Source organism: Ranitomeya variabilis, chromosome 1, assembly GCF_051348905.1.
Source record: "Ranitomeya variabilis isolate aRanVar5 chromosome 1, aRanVar5.hap1, whole genome shotgun sequence".
NCBI lineage: Eukaryota > Metazoa > Chordata > Amphibia > Anura > Dendrobatidae > Ranitomeya > Ranitomeya variabilis.
The window spans coordinates 969,549,012-969,576,860 of NC_135232.1; the positions used below are offsets into that span (position 1 = coordinate 969,549,012).

General features: G+C 41.6%; 1 protein-coding gene and 1 long non-coding RNA gene across 5 annotated transcripts in view; one reads left to right on the forward strand and one right to left on the reverse strand.

Annotated features, from left to right (window-relative positions):
• Window positions 1-3,272: 3,272 nt before the first annotated feature.
• On the forward strand, window positions 3,273-14,627 carry LOC143792770 (uncharacterized). The gene is made up of 3 exons (XR_013219928.1): window positions 3,273-3,320; window positions 14,158-14,258; window positions 14,370-14,627. It is a non-coding gene; the product is annotated as an uncharacterized LOC143792770 (long non-coding RNA).
• Window positions 7,848-27,849, reverse strand: part of FBXW7 (F-box and WD repeat domain containing 7) — a 211,932-nt gene continuing 191,930 nt past the window's right edge. For all 4 annotated transcript variants that reach the window (XM_077279331.1, XM_077279332.1, XM_077279335.1 and 1 more), the window contains 8 exons: window positions 25,815-25,949; window positions 21,910-22,033; window positions 21,671-21,807; window positions 20,073-20,186; window positions 15,444-15,625; window positions 14,645-14,870; window positions 11,519-11,729; window positions 7,848-9,738 (listed from right to left, as the gene is read on the reverse strand). In XM_077279331.1, the coding sequence (XP_077135446.1) occupies window positions 9,470-9,738; window positions 11,519-11,729; window positions 14,645-14,870; window positions 15,444-15,625; window positions 20,073-20,186; window positions 21,671-21,807; window positions 21,910-22,033; window positions 25,815-25,949 (1,398 nt within the window). In that variant the 3' untranslated portion in view covers window positions 7,848-9,469. The remainder of the gene's footprint in view (window positions 9,739-11,518; window positions 11,730-14,644; window positions 14,871-15,443; window positions 15,626-20,072; window positions 20,187-21,670; window positions 21,808-21,909; window positions 22,034-25,814; window positions 25,950-27,849) is intronic.

Genomic DNA, 27,849 nt, shown 5'->3' on the forward strand with positions numbered 1-27,849 from the left:
AATCCGTCTTGTTTAATCTTTATTTGCAGCTTAGAGTTAATGGTATACTCGTGCTCCGGAGCCGTATTCATATGGTGCTCTGCTTAGGTATTCATACTGATGGCTTCTGACAGGTCACTGATCCCTCACTGACCTGCCCCCTAGTTTACATAATGAATATTATATACTAGATGGCAGCCCGATTCTAAAGAATCGGGAGTCTAGAATCCATATATACTTTATTTATTCAAATGTAAGAATAATACAATTAATAAATAATAGTAAGAAAGAACAAAAAATGGCTGCACTCACCAGCTCTTGACAATTCTTGACAGTACGGCACATTTCTGATTGGTCGCTCGCGGCAGGCGGCAACCAATCAGAAAAGTGCCGCGCACCACGAAGGCATATATCTTTGTCCACCCTGAGCGGGTGTAGGACGCTGGTGACGTCACTTATCTCCGGACATTATCTCCGGACAAAGCCACGGAAGTTGGCACAAATTGCCGGAAGTAGTATTCTAGGCAATTATATATTAGATTTTAATGTTATCAGTGTTTACCTTTGAACGTTTATATTGTATTGTCCTGTCACCAGCCATGTGTACGATTATCGGCCGAAAGCCTCTCTGGAACCAATAATCACCCCATGTAAAGGTATCTTTATAAGTTAAAGATTCAGAATACTATGACTTTTATCATATCCTGAACAGTCAAGTTTTTTATGAACCGTTAAGGTTTTCTGGTTGAAGTAAAAAAAACTCTGAGTGTTTACAGTTTGAAACCATAAAATGTTGAAAAATTATGTCATTCTTGAGTATATCACTCAATGGTGCTCATAAACGTGTCAAATTTGATCTATAATATACTTTAATATACGTTACTTTAATCTTTAATATACTTAAGAACAGGGCCCCAGACATCACACAGGGGGTCTGAAACACCGCACAGTGGTCCAAAATATCGCTGTGCTCTGCCTGGGGCCCCATATGCTGCCTGGGGCCCCTGTGCTCTGCCTGGGGCCCCATATGCTGCCTGGGGCCCCATGTTCTGCCTGGGGCCCCTGTGCTCTGCCTGGGGCCCCTGTGCTCTGCCTGGGGCCCCTGTGCTCTGCCTGGGGCCCCATGTTCTGCCTGGGGCCTGTGCTCTGCCTGGGGCCCCATATGCTGCCTGGGGCCCCTGTGCTCTGCCTGGGGCCCCATAGGCTGCCTGGGGCCCCTGTGCTCTACCTGGGACCACTGTGCTCTGCCTGGGGCCCCATATGCTGCCTGGGGCCCCTGTGCTCTGCCTGGGGCCCCATGTTCTGCCTGGGGCCACTGTGCTCTGCCTGGGGCCCCATAGGCTGCCTGGGGCCCCTGTGCTCTGCCTGGGGCCCCATATGCTGCCTGGGGCCCCTGTGCTCTGCCTGGGGCCACTGTGCTCTGCCTGGGGCCCCATATGCTGCCTGGGGCCCCTGTGCTCTGCCTGGGGCCCCATATGCTGCCTGGGGCCCCTGTGCTCTGCCTGGGGCCCCTGTGCTCTGCCTGGGGCCACTGTGCTCTGCCTGGGGCCCCATGTTCTGCCTGGGGCCACTGTGCTCTGCCTGGGGCCCCATAAGCTGCCTGGGGCCCCTGTGCCCTGCCTGGGACCACTGTGCTCTGCCTGGGGCCCCATATGCTGCCTGGGGCCCCTGTGCTCTGCCTGGGGCCACTGTGCTCTGCCTGGGGCCCCATATGCTGCCTGGGGCCACTGTGCTCTGCCTGGGGCCCCATATGCTGCCTGGGGCCCCTGTGCTCTGCCTGGGGCCCCATATGCTGCCTGGGGCCCCTGTGCTCTGCCTGGGGCCCCTGTGTTCTGCCTGGGGCCCCTGTGCTCTGCCTGGGGCCCCATATGCTGCCTGGGGCCCCTGTGCTCTGCCTGAGGCCACTGTGCTCTGCCTGGGGCCCCATATGCTGCCTGGGGCCCCATATGCTGCCTGGGGCCCCTGTGCTCTGCCTGGGGCCACTGTGCTCTGCCTGGGGCCCCATAGGCTGCCTGGGGCCCCTGTGCTCTGCCTGGGACCACTGTGCTCTGCCTGGGGCCCCATATGCTGCCTGGGGCCCCTGTGCTCTGCCTGGGTGTAGGACACTGGTGATGTCACTTATCTCCGGACATTATCTCCGGACATTAGCTCCGGACATTAGCTCCGGACAAAGCCACGGAAGTTGGCACAAATTGCAGGAAGTAGTATTCTAGGCAATTATATATTAGATACATATTAAAAAAACCTGCAGGCAGGTGGCGGTTTGGGGTTATCCTGATATTCCAAAATAATAAAAATACATTTGAAAATGCTACTGCACAGGTGCGGCGGGCCTCCCTGCTGTGCTCCGTCTGTGGTAGAACAAAAGACTACTAAGTTCCGCAAAGAGGGGTCCAGTCAACTACCAGCTGAAGCTGGGACAGATCAGGTTGCTAACCTTAGTTCTCTGCTGACATACTTCTACATGACTGAATGCTTAAATGTAATCTGTCAGTAGGTTTATGCGCTGTATTGTGAGGACAGCATGAGGTAGCAGCTGAGATACTTAATTCCATAATGTGTCACTTTTTTTTTTTGCTGTGAGCTGCGTACTTACTTACAATGAAGGTTTTATCAGTAGGAGATATTCACTACTAAGTTACAACAGTGCCGTGAACCATGGTCTGACTATGCCCCCTGTGATAAGCAGCCCACTGTCAATAGACTATGTACACATATGTATGCATATATTATTCATTTAGGTATGCATATACTATTCATTTATTTATATAGTCCTGATCACATATGATTGTCTGTAGTGTTTGTGGTGTATTAAAATATATTTATGTAGCTTTACAACAATTTAGTCACACACGTGCTATTATTTTGTTTAATATACACATTTGGAGGAATTCATTTATATAATTGTATTTATAGATTTTTACTATGGGCACTTTTTCGTTTGTGCACTTTACTATTATATTTGTTTAATATAAGCACTTCTTTATATTATTCCGCTGGTATTCCTGCCGCACTATACATACTATTGCCTTTTATTCTGCGGGTTTTTACATCAGTTTCCCACCTCCTAAGTGGGCATGCGCTGGGTCAGATTCCCCTTGACTTCCGGGTGTGCCTACCATGTGATCACAGTGTGCTCCACTGCGTTCCAACAGGCATCTCCCGGAAGTCACGCTTTCCACAGGTCCTAACGCATGCGCCATTATATCCGGAGGCGCCTCCTATCACAGTCCCGCACGGCCTATTAATGCAGCGCCACACACGCCCCCGGAAGAAGCGAGCAGCGAAACGGAGCCCGTTGGGCGGGAGGGAAGGACACCAGACACAGGCATTATTTGGCGGTAAGCTTTCTTATTATAATATGTCCACCTATCGGCACTAGCACTTGCTATAATGTCATTTTTCAGCAATTCCTTTTACTACAGGAGACTGTCATTGTCGGCACTAGCATTTTATATACTGCAGTATTTGCACACAATGATTCCTATTATATGTGACAATGGCGGTCTTTTACTGTCTAACCGTATATTTGTACACCCATATATAGAGATAAGACTATGGCTCTTAATATAGAGAGGATTTGGTGGACAGAGCTATATTGTATTAATACATATATGCATTTATAAATATATTGGCTTGTTCTCCTTATAATGCATTGTTTTCTTGTCATATGCTGTTTTTGGTATACATAGGAGGAGTCATTATTTGTGGCCAATTTACATTGTGTCTGTATAAATTGTCCCTCCCTATGGAGGTTTTTTTTATCCCTGTTTATGGATTAGGTTTTTAATAATTTTTGCAATAAAATATATTTAAAAAAGAAAACTTTTCTGCCTGTACCACTTACTATCCATGGGCAATTGCACCTAGATGGATATTGTTGTATTCTATGAGTGTGTTTATTGGGCAAACCACCCTTCCATGGACATTTAGTATTATGTACACAGGGCCTGGTGTGGGCGAGAATAGATTTCTTAGCTCTGCTGCACCCAGTAAGCCAAGTGACTTGTCATTGGAATCAGGCTCCCTCGCTGTACATTACGCTACTCTTAAACATAAAAAACAAATCTGACAGATTCCCTTTAAGGACCATGCCAAAAATGCTGCAATCTGACAACTAGCGTGACTATATTTACTGTTCATTGAGTTTGTTTGTTTTTTAAACAAAAAAAATGCATAAAATAAGGCACTCATTGTGGCAAAGTTTGTCAGCATTAAAAAAAAAAATTCCTAAAAAACCCCCCATGGATCTGCCTATACTCTTGCATTACTTTCCATTAGGCAGAAGTAAGTTTTCCTAATCTTAGGTGAAAAAAATAAGTTCTTATCAACTCCCGAATATGTCAGAAGAAATTCCTGTTGACGAACGCTTCCTTAAAGCAACATAGACGTGGGACAATGGAACTTTTAAGAATTAAGGTACCGTCACACTAGGCGATATCGCCAGCAATCCGTGACGTTGCAGCGACCTGGATGGCGATATCGCTGTATTTGACACGCAGCAGCGATCTGGATCCCGCTGTGAAATTGCTGGTCGCTGCTAGAAGGTCTGCACATTATTTGGTCGCTAGGTCGCCGTGTATCGCCGTGTTTGACAGCAAAAGCGACGATACCAGCGATATTTTACACTGGTAACCAGGGTAAACATCGGGTTACTAAGCGCAGGGCCGCGCTTAGTAACCCGATGTTTACCCTGGTTACCAGCGTAAAAGTTAAAAAAACAAACAGTACATGCTCACCTGCGCGTCCCCCAGCCTCTGCTTCCTGACACTAAAGCGCCGGCCCTAAACTGAAAGTGAAAGCAACAGCGGTGACGTCACCGCTCTGCTGTTAGGGCCGGAGCTCAGTCAGCGTCAGGATGCAGAGGCTGGGGGACGCGCAGGTGAGCATGTACTGTTTGTTTTTTTAACTTTTACGCTGGTAACCAGGGTAAACATCGGGTTACTAAGCGCGGCCCTGCGCTTAGCAACCCGATGTTTACCCTGGTTACCCGGGGACCTCGGCATCGCTGGTCGCTGGAGAGCGGTCTGTGTGACAGCTCTCCAGCGACCACACAGCGACGCTGCAGCGATCGGCATTGCTGTCGCTATCGCTGCAGCGTCGCTTAGTGTGACGGTACCTTAAGCTTATAAAGCAGTGAAGGCGTTCAGGGCCGCTCATGCAGTTCTAGTGAACAGGGCATGTGGGCTGAGATTTATCTGGAAAGCACTGTATGGCGTTAGCCCTGATGATTTATTAAGGCTCTACACTTGAAACATCGCCCACTCATACTTCTCAACCCAAGCTCCCGTCCCACCTTATAGGCATTTTAGAAGATTGAGGCACTATAGGAGAAAAGAATCTATGACAGCAGGATTTTAGTCAAATTCTTACGTATTTGGGCTATTTCTAACTATTAGGTACTAGCATTGTGCTGCACATTTCAAAGGTCTTATTGCCTGGCTCTTTTTTCTTAGTATGCAGAGTTGATTGAAATTAGCAATTGCTTTGGCCTGAGCCAGATGTAGTTTGTGGGAGGACAGGCTATGCAGTGGGCTATTAGATGTGAAGAATGGGAACTATGTTTTCAGCGCTCTCTGATGCAAGTTTTATTTGCAACCCACTTACAAATGTTACAGCTGTTATTTTAAAACACTTTGTTTTCTTTTACACTACGTAATGCTTGTCACTCACAAAACTACACTCAACACTGAAAGAACGTAATTTAGTCGAATTATGTATGCCACAAGATCGATAAATAAGTTAATAATATGCAAATTATGCCTGCCATCAATGAGGTTATTAATGGTTGTCTGAGGAATGTTCCGCCATGCTGAATGCACTTGGGCAAATCCTCAAGATCCACTGCTGGCAGCAACTTTTGCCAGTCAATGACGTTCCAGATGTGCTGTATGGGAGCCAAGTCCAGAAACGCCACAGGCCATGGTAGCACGTTTAGGCCACACAAGTTGCTCACAGTAGCACGAGCAACATGCAGCTTGGCACTGTCATGTTGTAAAATGACTCCTTTGCATGTACAAGAGAATTCCTCAGAAAAGCATTAGCAACATTATTGCAAAGGCGTGTAAGTGTGGGGATTTCTGTATGTGGCGCTAATACTTTGTATTGAATAAATCAAGTTGTTTTGAACAGTTTGTTTCCATTTTCTGAGCCTATGACTAACCTGCCTACCCATCCTGTGATTTCCATAATTTTAAAACTTTTACTTTCTTCTCTGTGTTGCAATTTCATTGTTGAGGAGTGCATATTAATCATTGGTGCACAAGTAGTGCATTACATCCTAATGTTCCATACCTTTTCTGGTAGCTCCACCATGGTGTTGGACTCTGCGGCTGAGCGCTAGGGTTAAATCCTCGCAATAGATAAGCACCGCTACAGTAATGGCGAAACAGTACTATTGACCAAGACTAATGTCTTGTTTAGACTCCCAAGTGCACAGAACATCCGGTAATTTAATAGATCAGTGTGCAGAGATCATATTATAAGCACATCACATTTTTACAAAGGAGATGATTTTATACATGGGGCAAACTTTTTTTAGGCTTGCTAATTTGTTGGGCGATTGCCTGTTTGGACAGGCTGATAACCAAGAAACAAGTGTTCCTTTAAGCGCTAGTTCACAACTATTGACCTGTAATGGAGTTGTCGTTTAACGGAATTGATATGATAAATACAGGTTTATACGTTGCAATATATTAGTATTAGGTATTTAAAACTAAGGGAAATAGTTACTTGGCTACCACAATTATATCAGTACAAGCATTTGCCCACTGCTATGGGGATACACTGCTATTGAACACCACTCACTGGGGGTACTGTGGTATTGCAATATTTCTGGTTCAAGCCATGTCTCCTAAGTTGACAATTAAAAAAAAAATTGTGGTTGCCGCAACAACAACGCAGTGAAGTGAAAAAAAATACCTCACAAAGCTCAATTTCATTTTTTACCATTTACAAAAAAAAAAAAAAAAAAATTAAAACATCCAAGTTTGGCATCCTCAAAATTAAAGTTTCCTGGAAAATCATGTTGCCAGCTCATTTTAGCTGCACAATGAATGTCTTGAAAACAAAATCCAAAAAACTATTTTGGAATTTTTTGTTTGTTTGTTTTCTGTACAATTCTGCCGCACCTTTTTTCCCCGTTTTCGAGAACGTTGAATGGTAAAACAAATGTAGGGATTCAAAACTACAACTAATTCTGCAAAAAAACATGCCCTCTTATGGCTAGGTGGCTAGAAAAATGGGAAAAAAATTTGGGCTCTCAGAGGAAAAACAAGAAAATGCAAGAACAGAAAAATTGCCATGACGGAATCGGACTGAACAATATGAGTAAACCGGTTGAGATTGTTCTTTATGTCTAGTTTGGCACGTCCTTTTTGTTTTTTTTTAGCTCCAGAATGACAACTTGCCATTTATTTGACTAGCTGGACTATTTAAAGCAAGTCAAGTTTCACAGGATGTTCTGGTGCTGTACTCGGCTATCTCCGGCAGCCCAATAAAGAATTAATGAAGCAATGGTTGATCATGTGTACTGCTGCTCCACTGAAAGGGGCATAGAAGCGACCTGGTCAGTGAATAGGGTGACACATTCCCACTGGAATACCCCTTTAAATACTATAGGGTGTAGAAGATTAACAAAACAACTTCACATGTCAGCGAGTTGTATGTGATATTGCAGCTCAGCCCAACTCCCTCCAATAAAATTAAGCTGTAATACCAGACAAAACCAAAAACACATGTAGTGATTTCTTTTGTATAATGCCGCCATGTAAACTTAAAATTTAATGTGCAATCTCCAATGGCTTTTTACATAATGTGTAATGTTTCATAAGTTGTTAAAAAGGCACCAATAAAAGTCTGTAACATGAAAAAAAAAACACATTTTATTGCACTTAAGTTATAAGAAAATAAAATTTCTAAGTGAATCAAACCATAGACACAATCCCTTTAAAACATTGTTTTCCTCCATCACATGTTGTTACAGAACTGGAAAATTAACCAAATGGAATCTGATTATTTTAAAACCAGACTATAAATAATGAAGAACAAAAAAAAAAAAAAATTATGAGGAGGAACAAAAAAAAAAAAAAAAAAAAAAAAAAAAAAAAAAGCATAGGATACAGTGTTAAACCACTTTTCACAGTTCGGCTTGAGTTGTGACTCTTGGAACATGAGGCAACTTATATGATATTTGTAATTTGTGTTATATTTGCACGTGAAGCTCGCACTGCAAAAAAAAAACTAAGGAAAAAAAAACAAATTTTGCCTTCTGCTTCATTTGTCAACATGCCCTGTTGGACTGTAACAGCTGTTTTCCCCCAAATACTGTCATCTATGGAGTCCGATCAGTTTTGTTTTTGTCAGTTGTGTTATGTACTTTTTTTTATTTTTAAATATATAGTTTAACATTCACCACAGCCTCACAACAAAAAGTTCCCAAAAGAACAGGCTACAACAACTCCTCTGTTCTAAGGAATGTGTTTACATTTTGCTCAAAAAAGAAAAAAAAAAAAAAGAAAAGAAAAAGAAAATAAGCTTTACACACTCAAATCTTTTTTCATTTTTTCTTTGCAAGCAAACTTCACTCTTAATTATCTGAAACTGGCCCACATTCGGCCTCTTAGAGGCACAGTGGATTCAATTTTCAGTGGCAAAAGTCTATTTTCGGTATCCAAACTAGAAGAAATTTGCAATTCAGTCTGGGACTAAAACGTCACAGCAGTAAAATAATAATAAAAAAAAAAAAAATTTGCTTTTTTTTTTCCTCTCCTTTCATTTAGCAGCATAAATAGGTTTGGCCACTGGGAATACAGTACAGCTGTGGGACAACAATCCCATTTAGAAAAGACCTACTTGCTAGCACCAGCATCAAGATTTATATCCATCTGAGAACATAAGGACAAGCTTGTCACCCCAGAGCAACATATACATTGAAACATGTAGATGGAAGCAACAAGAAGTAGAGAAACAGAGGCTAATACTGTGATTGATTGACATTGGCAATAGTCCACAAAAAAAGTGATGAAACTGTACAAAAAAAAAAAAAATTCACAGTTTTTTTGTTTTCAGCATTTGGAAAAACAAGAAAATGACTTTGTTGCAACTGCTCTCGTCTGAAGTCAACCAGTAATTTGTGATGCGTTTAGTTAGGGTCTAGCTTTTAGGACAGCCCAGCTACTTAGGCTGCCCTATGACCAATTGGAGACTGCTAGAAAAAAATGCATCTGGTTTCATTTGGAGAGTCCTACTTTTAGCAAAAGAAAAAAAAAAGGTAGCCCACGTAAAAATGGGAAGTCATTTTGTGACAAGATGTCTTCTCATACACCATGAGTAGGTCTTTGCCGTATGTTGTCCCAAGCCTAGATCCTGTTTTGCCAAGGCCAATGGATATTTTTGGAGGGAAGGGCTGGGTAAGAAGTGGGAGGCAGAAAAAAAAAAAATACGGAAATTATGCAGTCTAGAAATTTGGACAAATTAATTTCCCGAGCCTTCACTTCATGTCCACATCAAAGTCCAGCACCAGCAGCTTTGTCTCCTCAGTCCCATTTCTGCTTCCGACAGCACATACAAGCTTCGTGTTGGAGGCCCGAATTCGCCACACAACACCTCCACTTCCTCCACTTTCTAATGTGACCAGGTTCCGAATAAATTCACCTGTTTTCAAGTCCCATAGTTTTACAGTCCCGTCATCTGAGCTCGTTATTACAAAATTCTTGTTGAACTGTAAACAAGTCACAGCACTTTGATGTTTATTAGGACCTATAGAAAAAAAAAAAGTTTAGTGGGTGATTATATAAAAAAAAATAAAAAGTTACAAAATAAACCAATGCTGAATTCTATATCTGCACACATTATGCAGCCAAATCAGAAGGTAACATAAGGGGAGTCCATTATGACCAAATCCATTGATTTGCGACACTTGAAATGATGCAAGTCTACTGTTGGCATTCACAAGGTTCATCAACTCAATCTAATGCCATTCAGACATTTGGATTACTAAAACAACTTTAGAAAGAAACCACATTGGGGGGAGATGAAGAAATATAAACCTACCATAATAATGGTAAGAGCCCCCCAAAATTACCATACGCGTCTTGTGTCAACTTTGTTTTTGATATTTTTTGTGCCTCACTTAACAAAGAGACCTGCCCTAGCGGGAAGAGGGAGTGGCATAAAATGTGACTAAGCGCACTAAAATTGCATCTACACTTTGACATAAAAAAGTCAACCAACAGGTAGAGTAGATAAGTTTCTTGGATATGCCAAAGTTATGGTTGTTTTTACTGTAGATCTGTAGATTGTTAGATCTGTCTACTAATGGCCACAATGTATGTGTGCACCTAGACCTAGTAGTAACAGGTGTGCTGGCCCTTCTTTTTGGTTTGGCTACAAGTTTATTATTCTCTATGCATTTGGGATTGTGGCCACCCCCTTGAGCTATGCAGCTTATCTACTTACAGACAGGGGTGAAAGTCATTCCCAGGACTATTTTGGGGCCAGCTGACACAAAGTGAGGCAAGTTACTAGAGTTAGGGACTATCCCGATTGGGTACACGTTGTTGCGGTGAGATACTCTTGTGCTTTTTTGATATAAAAAGGGGTCAGCTAATTATTTAATGCAGTACTACACATTATGTTTATATTCTCGGTTTTATAACTTTCTTGGATGTACCAAATTTATTATCTAGAATGAGTCACTGAAATACATTTGACAAAGGTTAAGACAGTCAAGTTGAATATTACAATATCTAAACAGACAGAATTAAGATTTGCCCATTTCATCCCAAATAATGAATGGGAAATGAAAATTTGACCTCTAACATTAAACAAGTTTTAGGTTTTAAAAAGTAAAACAGTGAAAACAATACAGCACTACAACAGAAAACAAACTCCCCTTTACAATAATGATAACTTTAGCTAGCAGACCATGAAAAAAATTCTCAAGACTGACATATCAAAAATAACATCTCTTCCATTACTCGGGGCTTAATAGCACCTTATTAGACCCAATGACTTAATTAGACTGGGAAGCAGCATAAGCTGTCTAGTCAAATAAATCAAGAGACTAGAATGGGGAGGATTTCCTCTCCTAAGATTAGATGCAGAGGACAACGGAGCTTTTTATTTCCCTGCAAATATTTTCCTTCTGAACCAAAATGAACTACTTTTATGGCACTTTAAATGACTTTATTCAAAGCATCTGGTATTAAATCTAAATTCTAAACTATGTTAATGCAAGTTTCACAGCAGACACTTATCGCCGAGATTTCTAGAGCGTGAACAGATTTGACATCTCCAAACGCAAATTGTTATTTTATAGACTTAATATATTAATCTGTTTGGGCTTTGTGAACTGCAGGCAACATCTTGTATAACCTACATACAGGCAGAAAGATGCTCCATATAGTGGATCCCTGTACTAAAACAGTGAAAAATAAAAAAAGATCAGCCATTAATGGTCACTATATTCTGGGTCTAGCCTCGTGGCTTACTTGATAACACAAGGAGATGGTTTGGCCAATGATGGAGCGCTTATTACCTTGCAATGTCTGTAAACACTGTCCTGTTTTAATGTCCCAGATTTTAACAGTAGAATCTGCATTTCCAGACACAAGGATGTTGTCCTTCAGTTCCATTCCACTGGTTAATGACTGGTGCCCAGTAAGAGTGTGGATACAATTCCCAGTCTCCACATCCCAGACTCTGATTGAGGTATCCAAAGATCCACTGACAACATGGATGCCATCAAACTGTCAGGGGAAAAAAGGAGTGTTGTTAGACTATAGGGACATCACATATATATAAGGTATAAAACGCAGGCGATTCATCTAGCAGACCTGTAATTCACAATTACATCAGAAGTTGGGCGAATAGTAGGGAAAGCAAAATAAGTAGTAGACATTGGTGGAGGACCTTGGGCTTGAATCCAAAATCTCCATGATTTCCAAAATCAGTGGAAACGCTTAATACAATTCACCTATAACTTCTCTCAGAAACAAATCCTGTATTTCTCCCTATCCAAGCTGGTCTGGTACTGGATCTTCAATTAAGGCACCAATGAAGGTAATGGCTCTCCAGGATGGTTGAAGGTTTGCAGAGTGCTTACAAGTATCCCTTCAACTTCACAAGCATTTCTTTTGACCGGTCTCCGACATCAGTAAATTTACTTCCATTGGAGAAAAAGAGAAAAATGTTTCTACCTTTCTATTCTGAAAGAAGCCATTTATAATGGAAATTAAACAGGAAGGATTAGTATAAGCTGGTAGAATAGTTATGTAGGAAATTGCTTCCTGGACGGTCACCAACATTTTAGAAGCAGAAACAAGTATAATAAGAATAATAAAATAAAACCTACAATTTTTCCCATACGTGAAGAACGAGTAGCATACACAAAACTAGCCATACAATACCCTTCCTACATTGTTCCTACACACGCTCCAATCTTATCATCCCAGTTCATGTTTATTTACCTTACATGACACACACAGGGCTGCTCAGCTTGTAATTATACCAATATATTCCCTGGTTACAAAACACATAAATCAAAAATAACCTGACCCATGACGCAAAAAGGGATGCTCCCTAGATATCAAAAATGTAAAATTAAATTAGGTCACAAGTACTCATTGTACAGTAATGCAATGGAAATAAGGCAGATAATCAGTGACCTACAATGGTACAGCCAATCACTTTGAGAAATCAGATGTTCCCTGTAACCAGAGGGCATCTCTGCAGACAGAATGAAGACAGCAGAGTCTGATGGTAAGGGCACGCAGTAATGAGCTATGAGCAAAGTAAAGAGAAATTGTAATGGCATTTGACCTACATACATTTATAATAAAACAGACCCAAAATCTGTTGTTTGCAGACACACAATTCCTGAAGAAACGATTATAAGGGTGCTCACTGTCCAAAAGGAGGGTGCTCAGGAGAAAATAAGTCCAATATAGTAGGAGTAAACTCCGGCACACCAAGATTGCTTAAATAATTGATATTGTTTTATTTCAAAAAATACGATGGTGGGATTCCACTCAAAAGATTCTGCAAATTATATGATAGACATATGTAATGTTTTCCAAATGTTTTGGCACATTTAGGCTAAGTTCACACGTTGCAGAATTGCCGCGGAAATTTCCGCGGCAATTCTGCGCCTCCTGCCGCGGGTATATCGCATGCAGAATTAGCATGCATATACCCGCAGAAAACTAGCGTTTTGCAAGCATAATTAGCTTGCAGAATGCTAGAGTTTTCCAAGCGATCTGTAGCATCGCTTGGAAAACTGACTGACAGGTTGGTCACACTTGTCAAACATAGTGTTTGACAAGTGTGACCAACTTTTTACTATAGATGCTGCCTATGCCGCATCTATAGTAAAAGATAGAATGTTTAAAAATAATAAAAAAAATAAAAAACACGGTTATACTCACCTGCAGACCTCAGCGGCGTCCGTTCCTATAGCTGTTGTGCGGTGAAGGGCCTGTGATGACGTCACGGTCTTGTGATTGGTCACGTGACCGGTCACATGCGGTCTTGCGACCAATCACAAGACCGTGACGTCATCGCAGGTCCTTCACCGCCCAGCAGCTATAGGAACCGAAGCGGCAGCGTGCAGCGGAGAGGCCGGAAGACTGCGGGGGACATCGAGGGTGAGTATATCGCTATTTTTAATTTTAATTCTTTTATTTTTTACCAATTATATGGTGCCCAGTGCGTGGAGGAGAGTCTCCTCTCCTCCACCCTGGGTACCAACCGCATATAATCTGCTTGCTTCCCGCACGGTGTGCACAGCCCCATGCGGGAAGTAAGCAGATCAATGCACTCCTATGGCTGCAGAATCGCCGCGATTCCGCAATTTTAATGAACATGCTGCGTTTTTTTCTGGAATGCGATTCCGCTCAGGAAAAAAATGCAGCATGTGCACAAAAAATGCGGAATGCATTCTGTTACATAGGATACTTAATGGTAGCGTTTTTTATGCGGTTTTATAGCGTTTTTATAGCGAAAAACCGCGAAAAATATGCTACGTGTGCACACAGCCTTAGCCTTTCTCAACTTATCAGAGGATCTAAATCCAACCATCTGTATAGATATATAAAATATTAACTACATGAGATCCTTTATATTATATGTACAATAAATATATGTAGAGTCTCATCTGATGTATTTTTTTTAAAACAGCATCAACTAACAGAAAAGAGAGATAACTGCAAACTGAGGAAGTGCGTCCCCTCTGTCCATAGGAAAAAACCATAGGACAGGTCATGGATTCAGATCCTCTGGTAAGTTGTATACGACCTAATATATTATATACAATATTATTCTCTTATGTATCATGTATTGTTATGTTCTTTGTTTTGTGTTTAAGCTTTATTCACTTATATATATTGCAGAAAGACAGATGTCCCTTGAGAAAGGCTAAATGTGCCAAAACGTTGGGAAAACATTACATATGGCTATCATATAATTTGCAGAATCTTTTGAGTGGAATCCCACCATCGTATTTTTTTTTTAAATAAAACAATATCAATTATTTAAGCAATCTTGGTGTGCCGGAGTTTACTCACACAATTCCTGAAACCATAAGGCCTATTCTTTTTACAAAATGCAGAAACAGAAATAAATAAAAAAATAAAATAAATAAAAATAAAGTAAAGGATATTCTTACCTGTAACGAATAAACTCTGTTTGTATGGCCTTGCAGTGTGTGTAAACAGGTTTCGGTCTCTGGATCCCAGACTTTCACCATGAAGTCATAAGCTCCGCTAACCACTCTCCGTCCATCATACTGAACACAGCGGACAGCCGCTACATGCCCCATGAGGACGTGTAAGCATTGTCCAGTCTCTATATCCCACACACGAAGGGTGGCATCTCGTGACCCACTTACAACCCTGTTGATAGTATTGGAAAAACGTATTAAGTGCCGTAGGTATGAAAGTCATGCATAACATTTCATTGGCCACTCACTCATGAGTCATTATATCATAAAGATTACCAAGTCAAATCAAATAATTTAAAACAGATATTTATTGTATCCAAGGAGAAAGACATCTGCAGAAGAGCTGCATACACAAGATAAGGCTTTAGATGCTCACAGTGGTCACTTCTTTATTTAAAATTTTTATGGCAATTCCAAAAACGGTTTCCAAAAGTAATTAACAAAATTAGTCAATGGCTGTTAAAAACTAAACGTCTCAACGCTTTCTAGCAATGACAGTGGTCTGAAATCAGATATTGGTTGATCATTAATGGCATATCCTAGGGATATAAAACCAATGTCTATGATGAGCCAAGCCCTTCCAGCACAATTCAGTCATTCACACAATATTAAACATGCAAAGTGAGAACTTTTCATGGCTTTAACTACACTGCTTTAGTAAAGGTTAATAGGGACCACAAGGGAGATAAACTAGATAACACATGTGGTTAGGATTCTTGTGATACAAAGTGTACAGAGTTCTGACCTTTTTTCATGTAGATGCATGCAGCGCACAGTGGAGGTATGTCCATAAAGAGTGTGTATACATTCCCCAGTCTCGGCATTCCACACTTTTAACGTCCTGTCTGTGGAACCACTGATGATTATGTTATCTCTCATCTGAGATGACCAGACTCCACCCGTATGACCAACAAGTGTTCGAAGACACTGGAACGAGATCATTTTGGTTTAGAAAACATCAGAAACATGATATGGAGGCAGAGGATGGGCGATATCTAGACTGCTAGAAGTTATAAACCAAACAGGAAAGCCAATGCACCAAAAATCGGTAGATAAAAACCAGCGCAAGAACGACGATGATCCCCCACTGGGCCCAGATGAAAAAAAAAAATATATATATTCTGGCCAACATTTGGAAGAAGATTTCGAATTCGAGAAGTCAGACACTCAGAATATGGTCCACAGTCGATTATTACAAACAGCATGTAACATAACACAATATGCATCTTGTGAAAGTCGGAAAACTAGTCAGACACTTCTAAAGGCCACACATCAGCGCAATGGTCACACACACTATGATAAAGACAATTCAGGGGGATTGATTGACCTTTCGCTCTATTCATTCACTGCCTAATGCAGATATTTCATCCTCTGCTAATTAAACACTAGGTTTAATCAGCTGGTGAATTGTCCTATATGTGGAAATGGGATGTGATCTGAAGGGGAAGAGTCAATGCAGAATTGGCTCATTAGCTTCCTGTCAATCAAGGTCTCATCAAGGTTCTAATGTGCTGACATGTCATTCCACAGACATTCCCACATGTACCCAGTAACCTCAAGCACTTATTCTAGAGGTTGCGGTATGGAAAGAGCATTTTTTCACTTATGGTGGAATTGCCCAAAATTGTAGCTTTTTTTTTTTAAAGTTCAGGCATAGTCTCGCAGGTATATGACTTCTAGCATCATTCTGTGTATGTTAGTGATGAGCATTGAATATACTCGGTACTCTAGATTTCCCGAGCATGCTCAGGTGTCCTTAGAGTATTTTTTAGTGCTCGGAGATTTAGTTTTCAGCGCCGCAGCTGAATGATTTACATCTGTTAGCCAGCATAAGTACATGTGGGGATTCCCTAGCAACCAGGCAACCCCCACATGTACTTATGCTAACAGATGTAAATCATTCAGCTGCGGCGCTGAAAACTAAATTTCCGAGTACTTACAGATACTCGAAGGACACTTGAGCGTGCTCGGGAAATCTAGAGTACCGAGTATATTCGCTCATCACTAGTAGATGTCTATGTATGTTCTTCTGGGGTGTCACAGACTACCCACAGATGGCTCTCCAAGTGTTTCCTTGCTGCATAGATTTCTATTGTAAGCTCATGGAGGAGTCAGTCAGTATTGACTTAGTCAAGTTATAACTCTCATGCATAACAAAATCAAAGAAAAGATATCTTTATTCTTTAAGATTGGGAGTCTTCCATTAGTACATGGTCCTTTCTGCACCAGTATTCCCTTTATAATGAAACTTTAATTCTCTGGAAGGAGGCAAAAATGTATAGGGTTGTTGACATGAATAATCCAAATTACATAGCTTTTCCCTCAAAATTTTATTGGTGTATTGCTTTTATGTTGTTCTTTTCAATTTCGGGGTGTACCGTATATCCTTTGTCTTGTTCCTTTATGTTTTCTCTCCAGATCTGATAGAGAACCAAAATATCACAATGGACATGCAGATTGTTACTGCCTTCCCATACATTTCCTCTTTTGTATTTGTACAGCAAAAATATTTTGTGAAACCATTTTAGGCATTATCTATATATACACACCTTTATGTAAAAAAAAACAAAAAAACACAAGGGGCGATATAATATTCTAGTTAGATGATGAAGGTATCACTTCTAGAAGACTCCTTTGTAACAGGGTTCTATGGGTACATTTTGGATAGAATATAGAATGAGCGCAATGTATATAGTAATATCCTCTCTAATTCGATGGCTCTGAAGCTACATGTGTAGCAATAGTTGTTAAAGCCTGTTACTTTTTTCATAACATTTAGTGTGAGCCAAATAAAGAAGGCATGACACCTGGCTGTGAATTACGCCATTTTCTATCATTATTAGAGAGCACATTCTGCTTCAGAAGCCCACTTGACATATACCGGGGTTCTGAGCTCTGGTATAAAGCCGTCCCACTTGCACACATGAGGTAAGCCCGTTTCTATTACCACATTATCAAATATATTTATAAGCAGCTGGTGACTCACACGGATATTACCCTCAGAAACCACAAGATATGATCTCCTAGCCGTCCTTTGTTCCTTTCGCTTGCGAAGCCTCTTATGGTGATTTGTACCACCCCTACATGTACCAGACAAGGTAACGACGCCAATGATCCATAGTCTTGTTACATGCATTAAATGTTGGTCTTGCCAACTGCCCAAGGCATGTATTTTTGTCTTGGATGATTTTGTCAGGTTCAAGTAAGCAGATCTTGTAGTAATATAGGAATACTAAAATGTTACATAGCTGCACCCACATGGTGAACAGACTAAATCCCTCCCTGACACTTTACATAGCTGTCACAGCTCAAGGTTCAATCACTCGGCTGCCTCATTGGACATTTTTTTTTTTTTAGATAGCCAAGAAACCCAAAAGATGGTTCGGTTGATGGCTCTCTCTCCCATACAAAGGAGCGCAGAGCACTGCTGCCAGCCACCTATAGCGACTGCCAGTGAAAAAAGGATCAGCAGTCCGCAATAGGAGATCTGTTGAGGGCCCCCATACACACTAGACCAGAGGTGTCAAACTGCATTCCTCGACGGCCGCCAACAGGTTGTGTTTTCAGGATTTCCTTGTATTGCACAGGTGATAATTTAATCACCTGCACAGAATGATTCCAGCACCTTGTGGAATGCTAAGGAAATCCTGAAAACATGACCTGTTGGCGGCCCTCGAGGAATGCAGTTTGACACCTCTGCACTAGACTGCCGGCCAAACCAGTCTATATCAGAAGAGGTTAGTCTAATGTGTATGCCTTCTACAACCAAGCATTTCTGCAAAGACACTATTCAACGATTTAGACTTTAGGAATCCATTTTTCTTTTTTGTAGTCTTGACACACTAAGAATCATCAAATGTTAGGTGCCAGCTGTGAACTTCTACAATGACTTAAAACTTCCTTAGAGTATGTGCACACGAGAATGGTCCACTGCGAATTTTTCCACAGCGGATTTGATAAATCCACAGGGCAAAAACACTGCGTTTTTCCTGCGGATTTACCGCGGTTTTTGTGCGGATTCCACTGCGGTTTTACACCTGCGGTTTTCTATTATGGAGCAGTTGTAAAACCGCTGCGGATTCCGCACAAAGAATTGACATGCTGCGGAATGTAAACCGCTGCGTTTCCGCGCGGTTTTTTTTTCGCAGCATGTGCACTGCGGATTGCGTTTCCCATAGGTTTACATTGTACATGGGAAACTGCTGCGGACCCGCAGCAAAATCTGCAGCGTGTGAACATAGCCTTAGACTTTTCAAGATCAGGCCAGCTTCATGTGACTTTTTGCCTCTCCAGAAGTCTAATGACCACAACTAATAGCTTCATAGAGATTACATAGAGTCTATATGTCCAGGTCCTTAGATTCTTGGTCAGGCCAGGACTTGTGTTCACAATTATGAACTCATTCTAAACCTGAGAAACTGGCCTTAGGCTATATGCTAAAAGAATTAAAAACTTTCCAGAAAACTGGGCATATACTAAAAGTAACAATGGAGAAATTATTTGATAATGGAATCATTGCTACTAGAAAAAGCATCATTACTGTCGCTCATTAATGTTCAGTTGGGTCATAAGAAAGAAGCTGCTACATGTGCCATAATTATTCAGATGCCCCTGTTATACAGAATGCCACACAGTTACTTCTAAACAAGCAAGGCATTAAGTATCCACTACAGATTATAGGACACTGTGTATTATTAACACGTTACTTTACTTAACCAAGGTTTTCAATATTGATTTTATGGGAGGAACATTGAGAATCTCATGCAGCATTAAAATGCGGAGACATCACCGAACAAAGGCATGTAGACCCAGTTTCTTGGGAAAAAGTTTGTGCTGAAGAATGTGGACAGACAGGGAGTGGCTGCACACCGTATCTCCTGAAGGCACTTCTTACAAGGAAACCAAGCCGCCGTAAAACAAGGAGCTACAAGCTGAAAGCACAAAAGTACACCCGTCTCCTGGAGCCTGAGCAATCAGCAGCAAATTCAGATGAAAGACAAATAATAAGGCTTCATGAAAGTGACACAAAGTAATTCATATTCAGTGAAGGAGGAAGAAAGATGACCTGTATATTTACATATGCAGTGAGGTGGTGGAGGAACAAGGTAGTTTATGGTATCAGAGCAACAGATATTTATATCTTTTTACTGCCCTGAAAATACTGATTACAAATGATGTTCTGCACAAACCTCCCCAAAGTCTGCCATAGCTACTGCTGCAAGCAGTGGGGACGCTGAACACAATTAGACTACGTTACTAGCACAAATGACTAGACGCACCCAAGCCAAGTAAGAGATGAAAGAATGAAAAACAACCATAGGAAGGCTCAAAGCCCAGACAGTGCTAAAGCAAGATGAACAGCAACGTCACCTACCTTTCCAGTAACTGCTGACCACACTTTTAAAGTGTTATCATCAGAGCCACTAACTATTCGGTTACCGCAGAATTGAAGACAAGTAATCACATGATCATCGTGACCTTTGAGCACCTAGGAAAAACAAGACGAAATAAATAAAAAAATGAATGCTACCATTACCTTATTCAGGGAGTATAATCATAACCATAAGTCTTTTACTTTGTTTCAAAGATAAGACATTATAAATTTGGAATCAAAATGGTACCTTACATCGGGGATAGTGTCAAATATCCTTCAGAAAGGTTGTCTATTACTTGGGAAACCCCTTCTTAACTATGTCCACAGTGGAAAATAAAAAAAAACAGCTATTCACCTCTCACACTGGTGTCATTCCAGTGACGTCAATGCAGTGTCTTAGCGGACATGTGCCATTGTTATGCCAAGTGAGGGCTGCAGACAAGTCAGCGTCTATTAATGGGCTGCTTTGCTCATATTCTTACAGATGGAACTCAGACATCCAAGGGAAGTGTGAGGGGGCAGTCCTGATTGTTATGCTATGTGAGCGCTGACTTCGCTAGATTGGCGTTGGTGTGAGAGTCGAGAGTCTATTATTTTTATTTTACAATGGGGAATACAGTATTTAGGAAGAGGCTGTCCAAGTAGTGGACAACCCCTTTAATCTAGGCTGCCCATTAGGTGGTAATAAATACTCAGCTTGAAGCCGGCATACAAGATTAAAAATGATACTTAAAGGGAACCTGTCACCACGTTTTTGGAAGATGGGATAAAAATAGCGTTAAATAGGGGCAGAGGTGGGCGTTACATTAGTGTGTGTGTTATGCGTTTATTACCCACCTAAGTTGCCGAAATAACTTTGCAAAGTCTCCGTTTTCGCCTGTCAATCAGGCTGGTCAGGTCACATGGGCGTGGTGTCTTCCCCCAGATTTGGCGTAGTTTTCCGTTGGTGGCGTAGTGGTGTGCGCATGCCCAAAGTCCGGAATCCTCTTCCAGGGGATTTAAAATAGCGCGGTGTTCGTTATTGCATTGGTGATCGGTGGGCGCGGCCATCTTCCTTTGGCCGCGCGTGCGCAGAAGCGGCGCTCTGCTGGCCGCGGCTTCAGGAAAATGGCCGCGGGATGCTGCGCGTGCGCAGATGGATATCGCGGCGGCCATTTTCCTGAAGCCGCGGCCAGCAGAGCGCCGCTTCTGCGCACGCGCGGCCAAAGGAAGATGGCCGCGCCCACCGATCACCAATGCAATAATGAACACCGCGCTATTTTAAATCCCCTGGAAGAGGATTCCGGACTTTGGGCATGCGCACACCACTACGCCACCAACGGAAAACTACGCCAAATCTGGGGGAAGACAACGCCCATGCGACCTGACCAGCCTGATTGACAGGCGAAAACGGAGACTTTGCAAAGTTATTTCGGCAACTTAGGTGGGTAATAAACGCATAACACACACACTAATGTAACGCCCACCTCTGCCACTATTTAACGCTATTTTTATCCCATCTTCCAAAAACGTGGTGACAGGTTCCCTTTAACAATGGAGACGACACCACAACCACTTTTCTTATTTGCAATCATATATATCTTTTTTTTCTAACTAACCTTTGGTGATTTAAGGTCGCCTCGTCTCCAGTTGGTATCAATTCTGTGTTGTCTAATATAAGCGCTTTTCCATGGACTGTGTGTGAAACCGGGTTTTAATACTTTTCTTCTCTTTATATGCAATGGTTCATCAATACCTAAAGAAAAAAGGTGTGGAACATAATGCATATATGTGTAAATGCAGAACTCTCGTAACCCCCCCCCCCCCCCCCAAAAAAAAAAAAAAGCAATTGCCTTACCATCCTCTTTGCATTTTTCCCTCCACAAGAGGTTGTCTTCGGCTAGTATTCGCCAGTACCGACAAGTCTGAGCTGCTTGGAGAAGATCCTTGGGTTCAAGAAATGAAAGAACGTACAACGCCAACTGGAAAAGAAGGAAGTTCGTAGAGTCAATGTATCTTCAGGAAAAATGTAACATAAAAAAGGTAGAAGGCACAATACAGTAGTCCATACAATTTTTTTTTTTTTACATCTACAAAATGGTGTTGAGCGAATGTGCTCGGATAAGGTGTTATCCAAGCATGTTCGGGTGCTAACAGTGTCTTCCACGTGCCCAAATACTATGTTTGAGTCGCTGCGGCTGTTCAACAGCCGCAACACATACAGGGAACGCCGAAGATACTCTTGGCACCTGAGCATGCTCATATAACACCTTATCAGAGAGCGTTCACTAAACACTAATATACAACAATGACATGTTGTACATGAAAAAAAAAAGTGCACTGTTGTGTATGGGTGTCTGTAGCATGGAAGTCTCTGGGTAATGCATGGCACTGTATGTCTCAGGTCTTTTCTCTATACATGAACCAAACTTTAAAGGGTATATCTTGAACTTACCTACCCGTTATGCACAGGGCCATTCTTCCTGTCACATACCGCCCTGCCGGGGATTCAGTTCCCTCTGCTGACTCAGCGGCGCAGGACTTCAGAGGTCATTCTGACTGACAGCCAATCTGGATCGACCCAGTTAGGCAGCGGGGATCCAGCTGTCAATCGGAATGACCTCGGAAGTCCTGTCCAGTTGACAGCAGAGCAGAAAAGAAGCCTCCGCTCTGTAGACGTGACGTCAACAGAGGCTTCTGAATCCCTGGAAGGTGCGGTCAGGACAGGATGTACAGAGTCTGGGTCTGTATCACTTATTAAACAGTCACACGGACATGTGACCGCCACAGTCAATCACTGGCTGCAGAGATGATGCTTTTGTCATTGGCTGCAGTGGTCACATGACAATCCTGGCCAGAAGAAAATGCATGGAGATTAGTTGAGGATCCGAAGAACATTAGAAGAGAAGAGGTGGAAGTCGGTATGAGGAGTATAATATATTTGTTAAAAAACAAATTGGCGTGACATTTCCTTTAAAAATCCATTTGATACAGACAGAAGAAAACTGCAGCATAAGGTATTCAGCATAGGGTGCAAATATTTCTTCAGGACCTCCTCGTTATGTTATAACTCATGAAGACATTCTTAACATGACCGTGTCTCCTTGCATCCCTCCCTTCTCCATCCCCTCTAATTAGTCAAACCCGACCAAATTGTAGGTACATGACTTTCTGTATTGCAGCATGGTGTAATGCCAGATTGCAACTAACAGCTGGCTCTAGTAAATGAGACACATCAAATCAGGAAGGAAATTACTTATTTCTAAGTGTAGTCCTCTAAAGACACAATCTTCCAATGGATTACATTAAAGTGCGGCTGGAAAATCCTCTTAAACATGCCAACCACTAAACTATAATCATTTTACATGGACATCAAAACCTGGGGTGCATGGAGTTAAAAAGAAGCAAACGAAAATAAAATCTGTGAAGGCAACTAGACGTTCATTTGCACATAATTACAGCTGAGTATTTGTGGTTTTAGTACTAGTCCTGAAACAATAGACATGTAATGGACGCCACAGGGGGGATTTCACTTGGACTATAATTACTTTTACATAAGAGGGGAGAAAAAAATCATTGAAGAGTTAAAGACATGTCATGTGAGGTGAAGCTTTATGTAGAAAGAGGTCACCACAGACGCCCTGGAGCACAACCTTGTTTGGGGTCACTAACTCCATATAGTAGTCAATAGGGGAACATGGAGATGAAGCAGACATTGGACGGTTGGAGCCACAATGATATTAATGAAACACATGGGAAGAAAAGGGGAGATATTTCAAGGTTATTCCAGCAGAAGGTTAGGCTTGTCCACAGACAATTTGCTGCACATTTATTCAAGGGTAGAAAACGCTGCAGTTTACAATAGCAGCAAAATATACATTCCTTTTATATCTGCAGCAGATCTATTCATTTTGCATTTTTCACCCATTCAAATGAAAAAAAAAATTGCATTAAAAAAAAAGAATTATACTTATTTTACACATTACCTTTCTTGCCAAGAGGCACGTTTTGGTGCAGAAATAACTACTGCAAATACTTATTACTTGGGTCAAAAACCTGCGATAACCTACCTAAGGCAGGTCACCACCCAAGAGGCGTACACTGCTCATAGAAGGCAAAAAAAAAAGGTGCAATTGTCAATTAGAGAACATTTAAAACATTAAATTGTAAATTCTATTTAGTAGTTTTACTTTATGTGAGCAGAGTGATAGCCAATGTGGTTGCCATTACAGCCCCCCAAAAGGAAAATTCATCTAGACGCATAAAGAGCAAATCTGCTCAGACTATATTTGCTATTAGTGTATTGCAACATAAATTTGACAAATACATAAAGAATAGTGAGCAACCAATATAACATAGGCCCCATGTATACAGCAGATATTACACATATACATATGTGTCTATTATCTATCCATATTATTTGAATATATATATATATATATATATATATATATATATATATATATATATATATATATATATATATATATATACATATACACACACACACACACACACACACACACACACACACACACACACACACAATGTATATAGCTGCTCTGGTCTCTGTATATTGGCTGCAGCGGTGATGATAGGATTGCAGTTCACATCACCACTGCAGCCAGTCACTGAGCTCATAACTCATGCCATATATTATTTCAGCAGAGCGGTTGGGCTCATTGGTTGGCAGTGTTGTAAGCTACAGTTAATAGACCGAGGGGTGGTGGAGAATCGGTGATGGACTCTAGGACGAGTACTGCCTGTGTCTGTTTCATGGTAGTTATGCAAATCCCTTTGGAGAGCACTTTTTCTGAAAGTGAAAAACCCTTTCAAGACCCCATAAACCAACAATGTGGCCATGTGCATGAGTCGGCCGAAATCACTAAACACAGTATATAAAAGCTTTAAAGAATAGAAGCAACTCAAGGACATACGCTTACGTGTAGCTTATCCATTTAGGTGGAACCTCTCAGTAAATGGAGTTAGTTCCTATATATTATAGAACCATAATCATTATGTCATCTACATCTCATAGCTCCGAGATTAAAAATCAACAAATAATTACACGCACGTAATGCGATTTCACAGTCATCCGTCTGACAGAACTGTAAATGATACCAAGATGAAGTCCTGAGGATGAACATCGCTGCATTAGGAAGCAACGATCAAAGACCTGCTCACAACATGAATAATTCTCTTTCAGGAGGGCATCATCTGCCACACGACAGCCAGTCTTCATATGTTTATCTGTCACTGCACCAAGACAAAGGACGGCGTCTTCAGACCCACAGACGAAGGAAAGATGCCGGCTTACACTTGTGCACCATCATTTACTCAGTGCTGGATGCAATATGGGGAGACAACAAGCTGCGCTGCTGAACGAGGAGCCTGCAATGCAGTGTGGATCAATGCGTTGTAGTGAGCAGACGATACATAGCATGAATCAAAGCTCCACAATGCAGCAATGCTGGAAAACAGCAACTGTACGTGCACCAAACACAAATCCCAGCTCCTGCACAGCAAGCTCCCGCACTGGACGCAGCTAAACACAATGCCATGGCCAGGTCAAGCTGGTACCGAGCAGCACATGGTAGGCATCGAATTTTCCATGCCAGTGTAGTTAATGCTAGAATGACTGTACAGACACATGTGTCCGCTCACCTCTCCTTAAACATCAATTAACAAAACACAAGTAACAGAATGTAACTAGCGAGTAAGAGGGGCAGATGACAGTGTCCGCTACCACCTGACCGATCTCACCTCCTTAGGCAGTAAAGAAATGAAGTCCCGTTGAAACTGAGGCTCAATAACTTGCATCATATGCTTCACTTGGGTGGGTTCACAACTGTCGATGAGCTCATCCAGGGCAAGAAGCTTTTCCGGTCCACTCCAGCTCTGCAGAAAAACACACAAAAAAAACATATATATTACTATCTTGCCTCCAAGTCTTCATTCTCAAGAAACCATCATGGAAAACAAAGGAGGAAGATTTTACGTAAAGTTCCCTACAAAAATTCTCACGCAATGGCCTTCGGTATCGTCTTATAATTCGGTGATGCTAGGACCAGGGGCATTGCGTAAAGTGGTCATCCATTATAGACACCTATGGTACATGGATACCTTACATTCACTCCATATGGTGACTTCTACATCAGAAACAAGGAGAGCACACAGGACAGGAGTGGATGTCTGCAGAGATGGGAATGGCTTTTGGCGCTGCCCTGAATGCTGCAAATATTGAGGTACTTTGATTTGCCATGATCATTAACGTGTATACAGCTCTCATTAAGCTTAAAATGAATCTGTCACCAGGTTTTTGCTACCCAAACTGAGAGAAGCATTATGTAGGGGCAGAGACTTTGATTCCAGCGATTTGTCACTTACTGCGTTGATCTAGCAGTTCTCTGAATGTAGAGCTCTGCATATCTTTAGGTTTCAGTGTACACTGTGCATAGGCAGAAAAATTTTAATCAGTGGTTGGGGGAGGGGCTATACAAAGCTCAGGAATATGGAGGTAGCATATGGCAGCAGGTTTACTAGTCATCTAGTGATAAAATTACTGGTTTATCACCAAGAGATTATCAAAATAAAAAATCACAGCAACCAGTCCAATAATGCGACACGTAACTTGAATCAGGATCTGTCTCTACATTATGCTGCCCTCGGATTAGGTGGCAAAAACCTGGTGACAGATTCCAGAAAATGCTGTAAACAGATTATATTTATGGCTTTTAAAGACACTATACTGTGGTAGTGAAAGACTTGGAAGGAAAGCATGGCAACTGAGTGGTATAAAACACAAGCCACATCCTTACAGAAGTAGCCAAATGCACCTAGTGCCTTACCAAATTACGTCCGTATACACGGATAGGTCAATCTGATCCGTTTAGAAGGTGGCTTACAAAAGCAGATAGACACATGCTAAGCTTAATGATTTTCCGCCTTCTGCTTTTCACAGCCTGTGCCATTTAAAGCACACATCTAGTAATAAACATTGAAAGTCAATAGATTGCCCCAGAGGCCACTTTATTGTCAAACGGTCCCAGAAGTATTTCTTCATAAAGCCAAAACAATAAAGTGAAAAAACAAATTGGAGATTCTTGGAAGCCTTTTTATTGCTTTTGTAATAAGTGCAGCTTAGGAAATGAAAACCATTTAAAGCTGTATAATAAAAACACAACTTTACTGGTGCTGCACCCACAAGGACGGGTGCACTTCTCAAATGTCAGCTTGGAAAAAACAACTATTGTACATCAGAAGTAACAACATGTGCGCCTGCAGTCTCACATCAGGGAGCACGGACCATTACCGTAAAAAGTAAATGAATGACGAGGAGTATTAAATATGTGACTGAATGTGAAGATGCCTGTCAATAGTGTCACTCATCATGTAAACCATAGGCACAGCACTGCCCACTATAAAACCGGATCCTTGGGAACAATCAGTTCTTAGAAAAACGATTCACCCTCCAGAACACAATGTCCACTAAGTGGGACTAATGACATTATCATATCCGTCCACTATAACTCGTAAAGTAAGAAAACGAGCACAGAAATCCTGGATACGACCAACATGACTTATGGCAAGTCAATAACCCAAACGGACTAGTTCAGAAACGTGGAGTCTTATGGTGGTCTAGAGAACTTGAGAAACACATGCTGTTACCTCCCCCTACCACCCGATATGGTAAACACTTAAAGGGGTTGTCCACTACTTTAATATTGAAGATGAATCCCCAAGATATAGCGCATCAATATCAGATTGGTTGGGATGCGACATTCGGTAACGCCACCGA